Here is a 14369-nt window from a genome sequence, read left to right on the forward strand (position 1 = left end):
TTTGTTTTTTTTTTTTTTTTTTTTTTGAGACGGAATCTTGCTCTGTCGCCCAGGCTGGAGTGCAGTGGCGCTGTCTTGGCTGACTGCAAGCTCCGTCTCCTGGGTTCACGCCATTCTCCTACCTCAGCCTCCCGAGTAGCTGGGACTACAGGCACCCGCCACCTCGCCCAACTAATTTTTTGTATTTTTAGTAGAGACGGGGTTTCACCGTATTAGCCAGGATGGTCTCGATCTCCTGACCTCGTGATCTGCCCACCTCGGCCTCCCTAAGAGCTGGGATTACAGGCATGAGCCACCATGCCTGGCCGATTCTTGGTTTCTTAGAGAAGAATTTTTTTTTTTTTTTTTTATACTCACCGGAGAGAAGTTGTTTGTGAGATCATCTACTTTAATTTCAAGCTTAGTTTATTAGGCATATACTTCTGATTGTTTCATTTAAACCTTGTTTTATTGGTTTTACTAAGTTATCTAATGCTTTTTAGTCCTTTTTAATATCAGTGCATGTGTGTATGTACATCAACGTGTATATACATATACTATATTTGTATGTATATACGTATACAAAGCAGTGCTTGATTTCAGTCTACTTCATTCAAACTCTGCTGCTAACATTGCAGAGTTGGGCCGGGCGCGGTGGCTCAAGCCTGTAATCCCAGCACTTTGGGAGGCCGAGACGGGCGGATCACGAGGTCAGGAGATCGAGACCATCCTGGCTAACACCGTGAAACCCCGTCTCTACTAAAAAATACAAAAAACTAGCCGGGCGAGGTGGCGGGCGCCTGTAGTCCCAGCTACTCTGGAGCCTGAGGCAGGAGAATGGCGTAAACCCGGGAGGCGGAGCTTGCAGTGAGCTGAGATCTGGCCACTGCACTCCAGCCTGGGTGACAGAGCAAGACTCGGTCTCAAAAAAAAAAAAAAAAAAAAATATTGCAGAGTTTATACCTAAGTCCTGTTACACTATCCAGGTAGAGTGAGCATATTAACACATTACTTTGAGTATTCATGGTGTGTATATCATTGGCATTGGCATTTCCTGTAAAATTTAAGCAATTTTAAAATAGACTAATGATTTCAAAAGATGGGCTTCTTAAGCTAAAGATTACGTCTTATAATGTTCCATGCTGCTTAGTTGCCAAGAATGTTATTTAAAAGTACAGTATCCCTTTGTTTAAAATTGACAATAAAAAAGTACAGTAATGTCTGTATTATTTTCTATTTATTTTGGTTCTCATGTTTATATTTGATATTTAAAAGAGAGCCTTAGTGTTTTGTGTTCATATTTATTTCAGAAAAATATTGAAATACTATTAAATTGATCATTTTAATTATTGACTTAAATAATGTTCTGTGAAATTTAGATTCAGAGGAGGAATTTTTTGATGCACCATGTAGTCCCTTGGAAGAACCTCTTCAGTTCCCAACTGGAGTTAAAAGTATTCGAACCAGAAAGTTACAAAAGCAGGATTGTTCAGTAAATATGACTACGTTTAAAATACGATTTGAAGTACCAAAGGTAGGTACTATGGTGAAATTGACATGGCTTAATTTGTTTGCTGTTTCTACTATTTACAGCTTACGATATAGTCTCATTGTTAATAAGCACTATCTTTTTCATCCCACTATCTTTTTCACTCTAATTAAACTAAATCCAGACTTGGCTGTGTGATTCTTCTTCACTCTCTTTTTTTTATTTTTATTTTTTTAATAAGATTAACTTCCTTAATCAAGAATGAGGGGTTTAAATGATATATTGTGGGTATTCAATACATGTTTTTGTGAAAACGATTATTTGTGTTGTGTGTGTATTTTATGTCTGTGTGAGTATAAAATCTCTCCTAAATTTTAGATAATAATATATCAATTGTATGTATACCTCATATATTCACATGTAACCACTATGCACTAAACATGTTTTTGTTTTATGTACTGGTAGTTTCTTTTTTCTTTCTTCTCCAGGTTTTGATCGAGTTTTATCACCTTGTTGGAGATTGTGAACTATCTGTGGTAGAAATTCATGTTTTAGGATTGGGCACAGAAATTGACATTAGAACATACGATTTGAAAGCAAATGCCTTCTTGAAAGAGTTCTGCTTAAAATGCCCAGAATACTTGGGTGAGAATCTCTATTTTTTAAAATAATTAAATTAATTTCGTTGTTTGACTACCTGCTAGAGAGTTTTCAATTCTTTAGGCTCCGAATCAGTACATTTGCCAAAATATTCTCAGAGAACCATTCCATTTTTAGTTAATCTTTAACTTTTATAGTTGGTAATCTGGTGGGTACACCGGAGATAAAATGAAGATAATTTTATTCATTATGGAAAATCAGATGGTAATGGTTGAATTTTAAATCTACTTAACTGAGGATTGGAACACTGAATTAGTTTCCTATTGTTGCTCTAACAATTTACCACAAACTTAGTGTGCTTAAAAACAACACAAATTTATTATCTTAAAGTTCTGTATGGCAGAAGTCTGACACAAGTCTCACTGGGCAAAACTCAAGGTGTCAGTAGGACTTCCTTTCAGGAGGCGCTAGAGGAGGGTCCATTTCGTTGTTCAGTCAGGTGTTGGCAAAATTCATTTACACATGCTTTAAGTCTATGTTTTCTTGTTGCCTGTTAGCAGATGGCTGCCCTTAGGCCTCTGTTGCTTTTTGCACCTAGCTGCTAACCACTACAAGGCATCGGATACTCCTCATGTTGCCATATCTCTAACCTCCTCTTCTGCCTTTTGCTTCCACTCTTCAAACTCCAGTGATTAGATTGGACGCACCTCGATAATCCAGGATAATATACCTTAAACCTTAACCTTAATCACGTCTTCCAAGTCCCTTTTGCCGTATGAGTTAACCTATTCTCAGATTCCGGGGGATTAGAGTGTAGGTATCTTTGTTGGGGGCAGAGGGCAGTGTTCTGCTTACTGCAAACCTTTTGTGTTCCGGAATCATAATGGATATATGATCTCTAAGGAAGTGTTCTGTTTCCTATGTTAGGTAATTAGGAGGATTGTATTTATATTTCTTCATTTCTATTTTTTGGATTTTTTTCTTGAAGGATATTTGTGAACAGTAGAGGGAATTATTAGGACACCAGTTTCATTTCATTAAACTCCTTTGTAGCATAGTAATATTATGTATGAGCAGAGGTGGAATTAAAATTTTTTAAATAGACTTTATTTTTTAGAGCAGTTTTAGATTCATGGGACAATTGAGCAGAAGGTACAGAGGTTTTCCATATACTCGTTGTACCCACACCTGCATAGGCTTTTTCATTATCAACATCCTCCACCAGAGTGATACATTTGTTACAATTGATAAACCTACACTGACACATCATTATTACCAGGAGTCCGCAATTTAAAGTTCACTGTTGCTGTTATACTTTCTGTTAGGACATGTATAATGACATGCATCTACCATTACCTTCTCATGTGGAGTAGTTTCACTGCCCTAGAAATCCTCTGTGCTCCACCTATTTGTCCCTCCCTCCCACGGTAACCCCTGGCAACTGCTGATCCTTTTAGTGTCTCCATAGTTTTTCCAGCATGTCACATATTTGGAATCACATATATCCTTTTCAGATTGACTTATTTCACTTAGTAATATATACTGAAGTTACCTCCATGTCTTTGCATAACTGGGTAGCCCATTTCTTTTTTAGCAATGAATGATACTCTTGTCTGGATGTACCACAGTTTATTTATCCATTCATGTACTGAAGGATATCTTGGTTGCTTCCAAGGTTTACCAATTGTTAATAAAGCTGCTGTGAACATTTGAATGCAAGTTTTTGTGTAGACGTAAATTTTCAGTTTCACTGGGTAAATACCAAGGAACATGATTGCTAAATCATCAAGAAACAGTTTGCTCTAGTAATTGGAAAGAAAAGCAAACCAATGTGACAGTGTTCCCTAATAACCCAGGAACTTTATAGCAGTTAACTAATTTTTATGTTTATTCTTATGTTTGTTTTCCCAAGAACAAAGGATTAAAAAACCCTTGCAAACAGAAAAAAGAGTATACAGTTATTATGGTGCTTATTTCTGTAATATTTTTGTTTCTGTTTTCTCAGAGGGAGTGAATAGCAGTTTCTTGCACAAAGTAAATGATCAGTAAATGCTTGTTCAATGAATGAATAAATGTGTAAACAAAGTGAGAACTTTTCTAAGGCTTCAAGTGTGGCTGGCACTTGCAGTAGAAAACAGATTTATGTGCTAAGCATTGGGTTTGGAGGACTCTGTGCAATCTGTGGCATTTTTTTCCTCAGGAATTGTATGATTAGTTTGTAGTCCTTTCTTCCAGTCTTTAGATACTAATTTTCTCGCAACCGTAAGTCATTTGGTGATGAGAGTTTTAAAGGCTTTTTATAAATTCTCTTCTACAGTGGTTTTCTTAGTATAGCACATTTTGAGCAGAAACAGTAATATTAAAATGGGAGAGTTCCTTTAATCCCCCTCGCAGGACGTGCCACAGGGGTGTGCACATCTCTAGGGGGAGCATGCACATGGGCAGGTGCAGAGGCTGTGGGGAGTGCTTTTGGGCTCCGGCCCCAGGGCAGCATCTAGGGGTAGGTGTCTGCAACTCCTAAAGCCCAAGGGGCTGTGTTAACAGTATGCTCTTTCAACTTTGCCATCTGCAGACGGCTTTTGTTAATCAGTTCAATAGACTGTCTTCCTTATCACAAGGGCAGGGGGCCAGTGTGATGGCCTGAGTTCTCGCCCAGTGTACCAGAAGAATCGGATGACATGTGCACTGGAAGGATGAGTGCAAGGTTTTATTGAGTGGTGGAAGCGGCTCTCAGCAAGATGGATGAGGAGCCGGAAGTGGGGGATGGAGTGGGAAGGTGGTCTTCCCGCTAAGGTTGGGCCGTCCAGCAGATGGACTCTTCTCTGACTGTCCCTGGCTGAACTCCCCTCGGCATCCAGATGTCCTTCCTCTTCTCTCTTTCTCTGCCATGCTACCCCGCCACTCTCTGCCACTATCCACCACTCTGTTCCTCTGCTCTTCTCAATGCTCAGATGCTTGTGTCTGTGCCTACTAAGGCCTTGGGCTTATATGGGCACAGGATGGTGGGTATGGTGGGCCAAAAGGCAACTTTTCAGGTGCAAAAACAGAAATGCTTGTTCTCACTTAGGGCCTCCAGTCTTTAGGCTTGAGGGTGGGGCCTTTGCTGGGGAACTGCCCTTTTCTACCCAGTATTTCCCTGTCTCCTGTCCATATCAATATAACTAATAAAGATTGACTACATGGTAATAGGGTTTATTTTAATCTAAACTAATATGCAGAAAACTTTGTTTCATCTCATTCCTGTTCTGTCTTCTGAACAGCTGGGTTTTCAAGGACTCTGATGATTTCCTTTTTAGTTATTTCAGTGATCCAGGGCCAGAATTCTCTTCCTGCCCTTTCATTCTTCCTAAAAACCATTCTGGTTTCTCTTTAATTGATTCCTATTTTTCTTACCTTACCTCCTATCTAGGTTTAGAAGGGTATGAGACTTCAGTGTTGTGGCACATGAGGAGGTAAGGGAATTGTGAGGAGAAATTACATTTTTAGAGTTTAAAGAACAAAGAATTTACTTGACTTGAATAAGGTAGAGTCCAAGGTCCAGAACTCATACAGGAAAGCCTTCTTTTGCAATTACATAATTAATAAGATTGCTTGCATTTATTTTCAGTTACCTTTCCTATGAAAAGATAATTTTTAAAAAATTATTTTTAGATGAAAACAGGAAACCAGTTTATTTGGTTACAACCCTGGATAACACAATGGAAGACCTGTTAACGCTGGAATATGTAAAGGTAAGCAGTTTCATTTATATCTGCTTAATATGGTAAGTATGCAGCTGAAATTAATCAAGTTTTATAAGTTTGGTATTATTCAGTTTGTTTAACATTCACTCTAACATAATCTCTGTAACTCCTAATACTAAGGTTTTTTTGATTTTGTCATCTTGTATTAAATAGCTGTGATTTATAAATACTTCATATAGCCAAATAAGAAGATTATATTCTAAGTAGAAATGACCTGGAGTTTGACTATTTTTTCTCCCAACAGGAGTACTGAGAAAGAAACACACTTTTTAGTCTTGATAGAGTATATTGTTATATGTGATACAAGATGATGCTTTCCCATTATTTTCCACTGTTTGGTGAAGTTACCTGATATTCCTAGGGTCAATAACTCCATTCCTTTCTTATTGATTTATGATATTCATTTTATCATCTGTTAAGTTTTTCTATGTACTATGGCATATTTCTAATTTTCCATGTTTTGCTGACTTATTTTATATGTGTCAGACTATTTTAATAATTACTTTATAATAATAATGCAGAAAGCATTTAATCACTTTTAAAACCACTTTTGGCTGGGCGCCGTGGCTCAAGCCTGTAATCCCAGCACTTTGGGAGGCCGAGACGGGCGGATCACGAGGTCAGGAGATCGAGACCATCCTGGCTAACACGGTGAAACCCCGTCTCTACTAAAAATACAAAAAAAAAAAAAAACTAGCCGGGCGAGATGGCAGGCCCCTGTAGTCCCAGCTACTTGGGAGGCTGAGGCAGGAGAATGGCGTGAACCCGGCAGGCGGAGCTTGCAGTGAGCCGAGATTGCGCCACTGCACTCCAGCCTGGGCGACAGAGCGAGACTCCGCCTCAAAACAAACAAACAAAACAAAACAAAACAAAAAAAAACCACTTTTGCTATCCATTATTGACTAGATATTTTAGGATTTTTGTTGTAGTATATGCATTATATAGCTTTTATATAACAAAAATGTTCTAGACCTAAAGAAAATGGATAAAGAAAATATGGTATATACACAAAACAGAACACTATTCAGCCTTTAAAAGGGGGGGAATCCTGTCATTTGTGTCAACATAGATGAATGTGTAGGACATTATGCTAAGCAAAATAAGCCAAGCACAGAAAGACAACTCACTGATGATCTTCTTTATGTGTGGAGTCTAATAAAACTGAACTCAGAAGTAGAGAGCAGAGTGATGGTTACCAGAGGGTAGCAGGGATGGGAGGGAGGGAAGGAGAGGGAATAGAGAGTTGTCAATCAAATGGTACAAAGTTCCAGATAGACAGAAGGAATAATTTTTGAAATCTGTTATACAGCAGGGGGACTGTAGTCAATAATAATGTGTTGTTTATTTCAAAATGACCAAGAAAGTGAATTTCAAATGTCTCACCACAAAAAAAGATAGGAAAGTGAGGTGATAGATATGTTAGTTAGCTTAATTTAATCATTTAACATTGTGTACATATGTCAGAACATCACATTGTACTCCGTAAGTGTATATAATTATGATTTGTCAATCAAAAATATTAAATTTTTTAAAAGAAAAGAAAACACAGAGTACTTGGATACTTGGTGGACAATTCTGTCACAAATTTTGTTTTTAAATACAGGAAGAATTAGGAAGAACCGTACAGAGTTGTTGATGACCGAATGATTATTCTCCACACTTGATAATATCCAACATTTCCTCTCTTGATAATAAGAATGATAGTACGTAACATTTACTGAATACTTGCTATGTGCCAAAGAGTCCCATACTTACATTTTCTTTTGTTCTGGTGAAGCAGTTGCTTATTTAGGTAATTATATGTGTGTGTATATGTATATATATATATGTATATGAACAGCTGGAAAATTATATAAATGTATATTAGGACTATAATGTAATTGTATTTGTATGTCTTCCTACTTTGTTCTAACAGATTTGTTTTCTCTTTGGATAGGCTGAAAAGAATGTACCCAACTTGAAAAGTACCTATAACAATGTTTTACAGTTGATTAAGGTATGAGTAGATAATTTATTTTTTAATTATATACTGTATTTCTATTTCTTATGGAAATTATTTTCTAACTGGAATTGTAAGATCTTTAAAGATAAGAAAATATTATAAATTGTATCCTTTATGCCACAAAGCATAGTGCCTTGTAGACAGCTGGCAAGCAAATATTTATTGACCTATCACTAAAGTCAGCTTTGTTCTTTAGGTAAATTTTTCCTCTTTGGATATTCATTTACACACTGAAGCACTTCTGAATACAATAAATTATCTTCATAATATCCTTCCGCAATCAGAGGAAAAATCAGCCCCAGTGTCCTCTACAGAGACTGAAGACAAAGGAGATGTCATTAAAAAATTAGGTATGTTTTTTAAAAATTTAGCATCAACTTTTTTTTCTTTTTTAACCATGTAGGTCAATAAATCTAGACTCTGATTTTATCATTAACTTCAAATATTGGCTTCAGAATTCTGTTGCCTAGGTTAATATCTAGAAGAATTCATTATATGCTAGGATAATTTTAGAAAATAAAGGAAACTACTGCTGAAGAAAATGTTGCTTTCGTTTATCATATATAATAATTGGTTTTAGTTTAAGATTATGCTGTAGGAGTATTAGATTAAAAAAATTTTTTTCTTCCACCTCGATCCCAGTAGGAGGATTAGATTTAAATTAAAATTTAATGCATTTCATAACATTATTTTAGATTAGACAAATACGACTAACAAAATTTGAGTAATGTCAGCTGGGTGCGGTGGCTTAAGCTTGTGATCCCAGTGCAGGGAGGCGAGCGCTGTGAGGGTTGAGGCTGGAGGATCGCTTGAAGCCAGGAGTTCGAAACTAGCCTCAGCAGCATAGCAAGACCCTGTCTCCAACAAAATTTTAAAAATTAGTTGGGCATGGTGGTGTATGTCTATAGACCCAGTTTACTTGGGAGACTGACACGGGAGAATCACTGGAGCCCAGGAATTCAAGGTTGCAGCGAGCTACGAGCTACGATTGCACCACTGCATTCCATCCTGGGTAACAGAGTGAGACTGTTTCGGAAAAAAACCCAAAAAACAAAAAAGAGTATCAGAGCATATTTTAAAACCAGAGTATAATACTTTCAAAGCAGTGAAAAGTTGCAATTTTGATAATGACAAGTACCACCTAGTAATTACTGGCTCTCAAAAAATTTTGAAATTTATAGCTACAGTGTTTTAGTTTCAGATGTTTAGTTTCTTCTAGAAACAATGTTTTGTCTATTTGCTTTTGTTTTCATTAGATTTGATTGTTTTTTAGAATTTTCAATTCAATAGGGAATATCATACCTTGCTTTCAACTGAATTGCAGATTAGGTTTTCTCTAATATCACTATTTGTGGTGATATTTCAGTTACTTTATAAGTATAGTAAGGTAACTACCAAACTTTTTTCCTCATGTTTTACCATATGAATTTTTTTTTTGCAGCTTTAAAACTATCCACGAATGAAGATATCATTACTTTGCAGATTTTAGCAGAATTATCGTGTTTACAGATCTTTATTCAAGATCAGAAACGTAACATTTCTGAAATTAAGATTGAAGGTAATAAAATTTCACAAAAAGCAAATTAAAAGACATTAAATGAAAGAAAAGGCGGTTAGTAATTCTTTTGTTCCCTTAGGGCTTGATTCTGAGATGATTATGAGGCCTTCAGAAACTGAAATAAATGCAAAGCTAAGGAATATAATTGTTTTAGATTCTGATATAACAGCTGTATACAAAAAGGTAAGAATTTTTTCAATTAAGTAATAGTACATCATTAAATGGGATTGTCCTTTAGGAGTGGTCATAGGTATCATTTAGAGAGTTGTCAGAATTGAGTAATGTGGCTTATTATGTGTGTGGGTTTTGGAGTCAGGTATGATTGGGTTCTTAGCTCTACTCCTTAGTAGCTGTGTGACCATTAGCAGGTTACCTAATCATAGATTCTGTTTCTTTGTCAAATGAGGATTGCAGTATCTCATAAATGAGATAAGTATAAATAATGCTCCAGAAACAGAGTTTTGGGAGAGAACCTAGTAAATACCTTTTTCACTTTTTTTGTTGTTGTTGTTCTCTTCATGTACTCTGAAACTCATAATGCATTTTAGATACATTTGAGGGTCTGAAGTCGGAGGAAGTGAGATTTTTTTAATAAAGCTTATTCTCATCAATGATCACTAGTATAGTTGTTTTAATAATGTTAAGAGAGTCCTTTGAACTGGATGATGAGTTGTTGAAGGTTAGGTAATTTGTTACTGGTTATAAAACAGTAAGGTTCCTGTTACAGAGTTGAACAGGCAACATCCTACCTGAAGCAGGTAGGATTATGTATTTAAGGAGGTTAAAGGAATATCAAATAGTAGCATCAGGAAAAGCTGAAGTACTTGTTGAGTCAGGAAGTCAGCATTTGGACTATGTCAAGAAGAAAGGAAATAGATAAGTAGATTTTGCCAGTAATACTAATGATATAGTGATGACCTGATTTTTATGTTTAAAAAATTCTTATTTCTAATATCTTCTTGTTATGGCTTGTTTTGTGGGATAGAAAAACAGTTCCAACATCAAAGAGAAATGATTCATAGCCATAAGGAGCAAGAAATTTTCCAGAAGCCATGATTTTATTTGTTTCTATTTTATTTTAAAAATCATAGTATCAGAGTATTTAAGAAATAGATTATCCATTTTATTTTCCCTATCTAGAAAGTAAAGCTCACAGAAATAAAGTATCTATGAAAAGTTATGCAGAACTGAGAGCATGATTCAACCCATTGGTTTTTGTCTCTGTAATTTCATATTTATTTTTTATTTTATATTATTTTACTTTTTTGAGACAGTCTTGCTCTGTCACCCAGGCTGGAGTGCAGTGGTGCAATCTTGGCTCACTGAAACCTCCACCTCCCGGGTTCAAGTGATTCTCGTGCCTCAGCCCCCTAAGTAGCTGGGATTACAGGTGCACACTACCACACCCAGCTAATTTTTATAGTTTTAGTAGAGACAGAGTTTAACTGTGTTTGGCCAGGCTTGTCTCAAACTCCTGGCCTCAAGTGATCTGCCTGTCCCGGCCTCCCAAAATGCTGGTATTACAGGCGTGAGCCACTGTGCCTGGCCTGTAATTTTATCTTTAATGTATCTACATGATTAAAAATTCAGTTTACAAAATGTTATGAAATAAAAAAATCTTTCTCTCTTGTCATCTTGCCCAATTTTCATTTCCGTTTTCCTGTTTCTTGACTTTGATTCCATTGTACGTGGTATTTAAACAAACTGCCTTGTTTAGTAACTTTCCACGTGTCAAAGAACCAGAGAGGCATAAGGTTTTTGCCCTTACGAAATCAGACCTTACGAAACCAGTAGCACCATTGGACAAATACTCTTTTATTTATATATGCCATAAGGTAAAAGGATTCTAGCTGACCTGATAGTCTCATGAAAACGTATCATAGTACATTAGTTTCTGATATCTTCTTCATAAAAAATATTTTGAAAGTAAAGGTTTAAAAAAATCCAGTTTTAATGCTTAATTCTTGGTGATGGGTATACAAGTCTTTCTAATTATTCTCAACTTTTCTGGCCTTGTTATTAGGCCAATACTTGCTTCGTAAGATGAGTTGGGAAATGCTTTCCTCCTCTGTTTTCTGAAAAATTTGTATAGAATTTGCATTATTACTTCCTTAAATGTTTGATGGAATTACCAGTGAGAATATTTTTCGTGTATAGTTGAGTCTAATATTCACTTTGTTTTCCATATGGTGCTCAGTATCCAAAGGAGATCCATTCACTGTGTTTAATTGATATACCACTTAAGTCTATTATAGTTGATGAATTTCCTTTAGTTTCTTCTCTGCCCTTGTGTGTGCCATTTTTTACTATCTTACTTATTCTGAACAATTTTCCATAGCCTGTATCTTGCTGATTGTGTTTTCATGCTATTTAACATGTTACTGTCTCCTGTGTTTCCTTAAATCAATAGTTAAATCTCAGGGCACAGTGAGATTCAGGGTTTGGGCATAGGGGTTGGCAAGATACTTCATAGTTAGTGGTGTGTATTTGCAAAGGAGGCATATAGTGTGTAGCTGTCTTTCTTTTCTGTTTTGCACTGTCTTGGGATATCTTTTTTTGATGTTAGAAGCTATTTGTTGTTACTTCCTGTAATTTGGTCTTGAGGTGTGTGTCTGGAGAGTGGCCTTAAGCCAAAATAGCCACTTTCTAGCTGCAGGCATGTTGGTCAGATGGAGCACTGGGGAGACAACACAACAAAACACCTTTGAGGGGTGCCCACCAGAGAGGCTGACGGGAAGTCTGGAGGCAGTGGGGACATTTCTTCATTTATTAAATGGGAGAGTTCACTAGTCTTTATGCTAGCATCACCAATCATTTTGACTTTTCGAAAGTTTGTTCTCCAGTAGATTTCTTAGGCAGAGCTCTTAGGAACAATAATCCTTGACATTTATATTTGCAGGGTAGTTTGAGTGGATTTTAAATCCTTGACTTGAATTTTCTTTTCTAGATGATCTTAAAACATGTTACTCCATGTCTTGTGGCCTCCTGTTGATGTTGACAGTTCTGATGACAGTTTGACTTTCTTTCGTTTCTAAGAACTTTGCCATTTTTCCCCAGATATTCAAAGCTAATTTGAAGCGTTATGTAGGGACTTTGGACAGGTAGACATCACAGTAGATGAGCAGGAACTGGTCTAGCAATTTTATGGCCTCTCAAATTGAGAGCATCTCTTGCTCTTAGGCTAGTCAGTTTCCTTTGAGAAAAATAGTGTAAGTATAAGCCTGACAGCCTAGATTCCAGGAGCCAACTGGTTGAAAGAAGTGGAGGCTGCGTCATTTATAGATTTTTGCTTAAAATACCGAGTTTTTGATATGGTGTTTTATTAACCATTTTTCTGTACCTGAAGTCTCCTAGACCACAGCCTTTCTGCTCTAAACTCTGTCTTGAGCAAATCTGTTCTGTTGAACTCAGAGAGGAACAGTCATATAGCCTTACTCATGTAACTTGCAGAGGATATTCCATTTTTTGTTATTTATCAGTATTTATATATATATATAGAATTTATACATTTATATATGTAAATTATATATGTATAAATACTGGTAAGTAAATTAAGAAAAACTAATTTATATATATTATATAATCATAATATATATATATAAAATTTTCTCTCTTTCTCTCTCCAATTACACAATCATGGCTCACTGCAGTCTCAACCTTCCCTGGCCCAGGTGATCCTCCCATCTCTGTTCCCCAAGTAGCTAGGACTACAGGTGCACGCCACCACGCCCAGCTGATTTTTGTAGAGATGCGGTTTCATCATTTTGCTCAGGCTGCCCTGAAACCTCCTGAGCTCAGGCTGTCCACCTGCCTCAATCTCCCAAAGTGCTGTGATTATAGACATGAGCCACTGTGCCTGGCCTATTTGAGATATTATAGTCAGCAAAAGATAAAAAGACCTTCTCCACGTGGAATAAATAGTAGTTAATCGGTAATATAAAACAATATTAGAGAGTGTATGTGCTTTGAAAACCAACAAAGCAGGGTAATGTGACAGGGTAATTCACGTGGTATGTTAGGACTATCAAGAAATGCTTTTTTACAGTAGAAACATTCGATAAAAAATCTGAGCTGTGAATTTGAGCTCTGTCAAAAGAGCATTCCAGGTGGAGGAAAGAGCAACTATAAAAGCCTTGTAGCGGGAAGATGCTTGATATATTTTGGGAGGTTGTAGGGTTCTCAGTAACCTTTGGGTAGAATTATTTATTAGTTTCTGTTTTGGTTTAGTTTTTATTTTTAAAGTCAGATTTATTGAGACAATTTACAGTAAAACGTACCTTTTTTAGTTATAATTCTTTGAGTTTTGACAAACAAATACTGTTGCGTAACTTACTTTCAGCATATACAATGGGTCTGTCACCCCTGAAATTCACTACTGCCCTTTGAGGTTAGCCCTTCTCCCCATCCCAGCACCTTTTAATCACTGCACTACTTTTTGTTCCTGTAGTTTTGCAGTTTCCAAAGTATCATATAAATGGAATCATGCAGTTATGTAGTCTTTCATATGTGTTTTTTTTTTCTTAGCGTGTGAGATTGTAATTTTTGTCTTTTCTCTTTATGTCTTGATCAGTCTGGTTAGAGATTTATCAATTTTATTGATACTTTGAAAAAACTAGCATTTGTAACTAGCATTTGTTTCAATTGAATGTTCTCTGTTTTTAATTTTATTTCTGCTCTTTTAAAATTCCTTCCTTCTGCCTGCTTTGGATTTAATATGCTCTTCTTAAGGTGAAAGTTTAAATTAGTGATTTGAGAACGTCTTTATTTTCCATTATAAGCATTTGCTGCTATAAATATTCCTTTAAGCTCTGCTTTAGCTGCATCCTGTAAGTCTTGATATATTGTTTTTTAATTTTCATTCAATTCAAAGTATTTTCTAATTTCTTTCTTTTACTCATTGTTTATTTAGAACTATGTTATTTAACTTCTAAATATTTTGAGATTTTCAGATCTTTCTATTACTGATTTCCAGTTTAAATTCATTATGGTCAGAGGAGA

The 14369-nt window shown here is 36.1% G+C and overlaps 1 protein-coding gene across 1 annotated transcript in view; it reads left to right on the forward strand.

Annotated features, from left to right (window-relative positions):
* Positions 1 to 14369, forward strand: part of VPS13A (vacuolar protein sorting 13 homolog A) — a 255836-nt gene that overhangs the window by 114541 nt on the left and 126926 nt on the right. Inside the window, 7 exon segments of the mRNA XM_017892695.1 lie at positions 1359 to 1513; positions 1957 to 2113; positions 5720 to 5799; positions 7748 to 7807; positions 8010 to 8163; positions 9255 to 9371; positions 9451 to 9554. Coding sequence (XP_017748184.1) covers positions 1359 to 1513; positions 1957 to 2113; positions 5720 to 5799; positions 7748 to 7807; positions 8010 to 8163; positions 9255 to 9371; positions 9451 to 9554 — 827 coding nt within the window.

This window comes from Rhinopithecus bieti, unplaced genomic scaffold, assembly GCF_001698545.2.
Source record: "Rhinopithecus bieti isolate Rb0 unplaced genomic scaffold, ASM169854v2 scaffold_19708, whole genome shotgun sequence".
Lineage (NCBI taxonomy): Eukaryota > Metazoa > Chordata > Mammalia > Primates > Cercopithecidae > Rhinopithecus > Rhinopithecus bieti.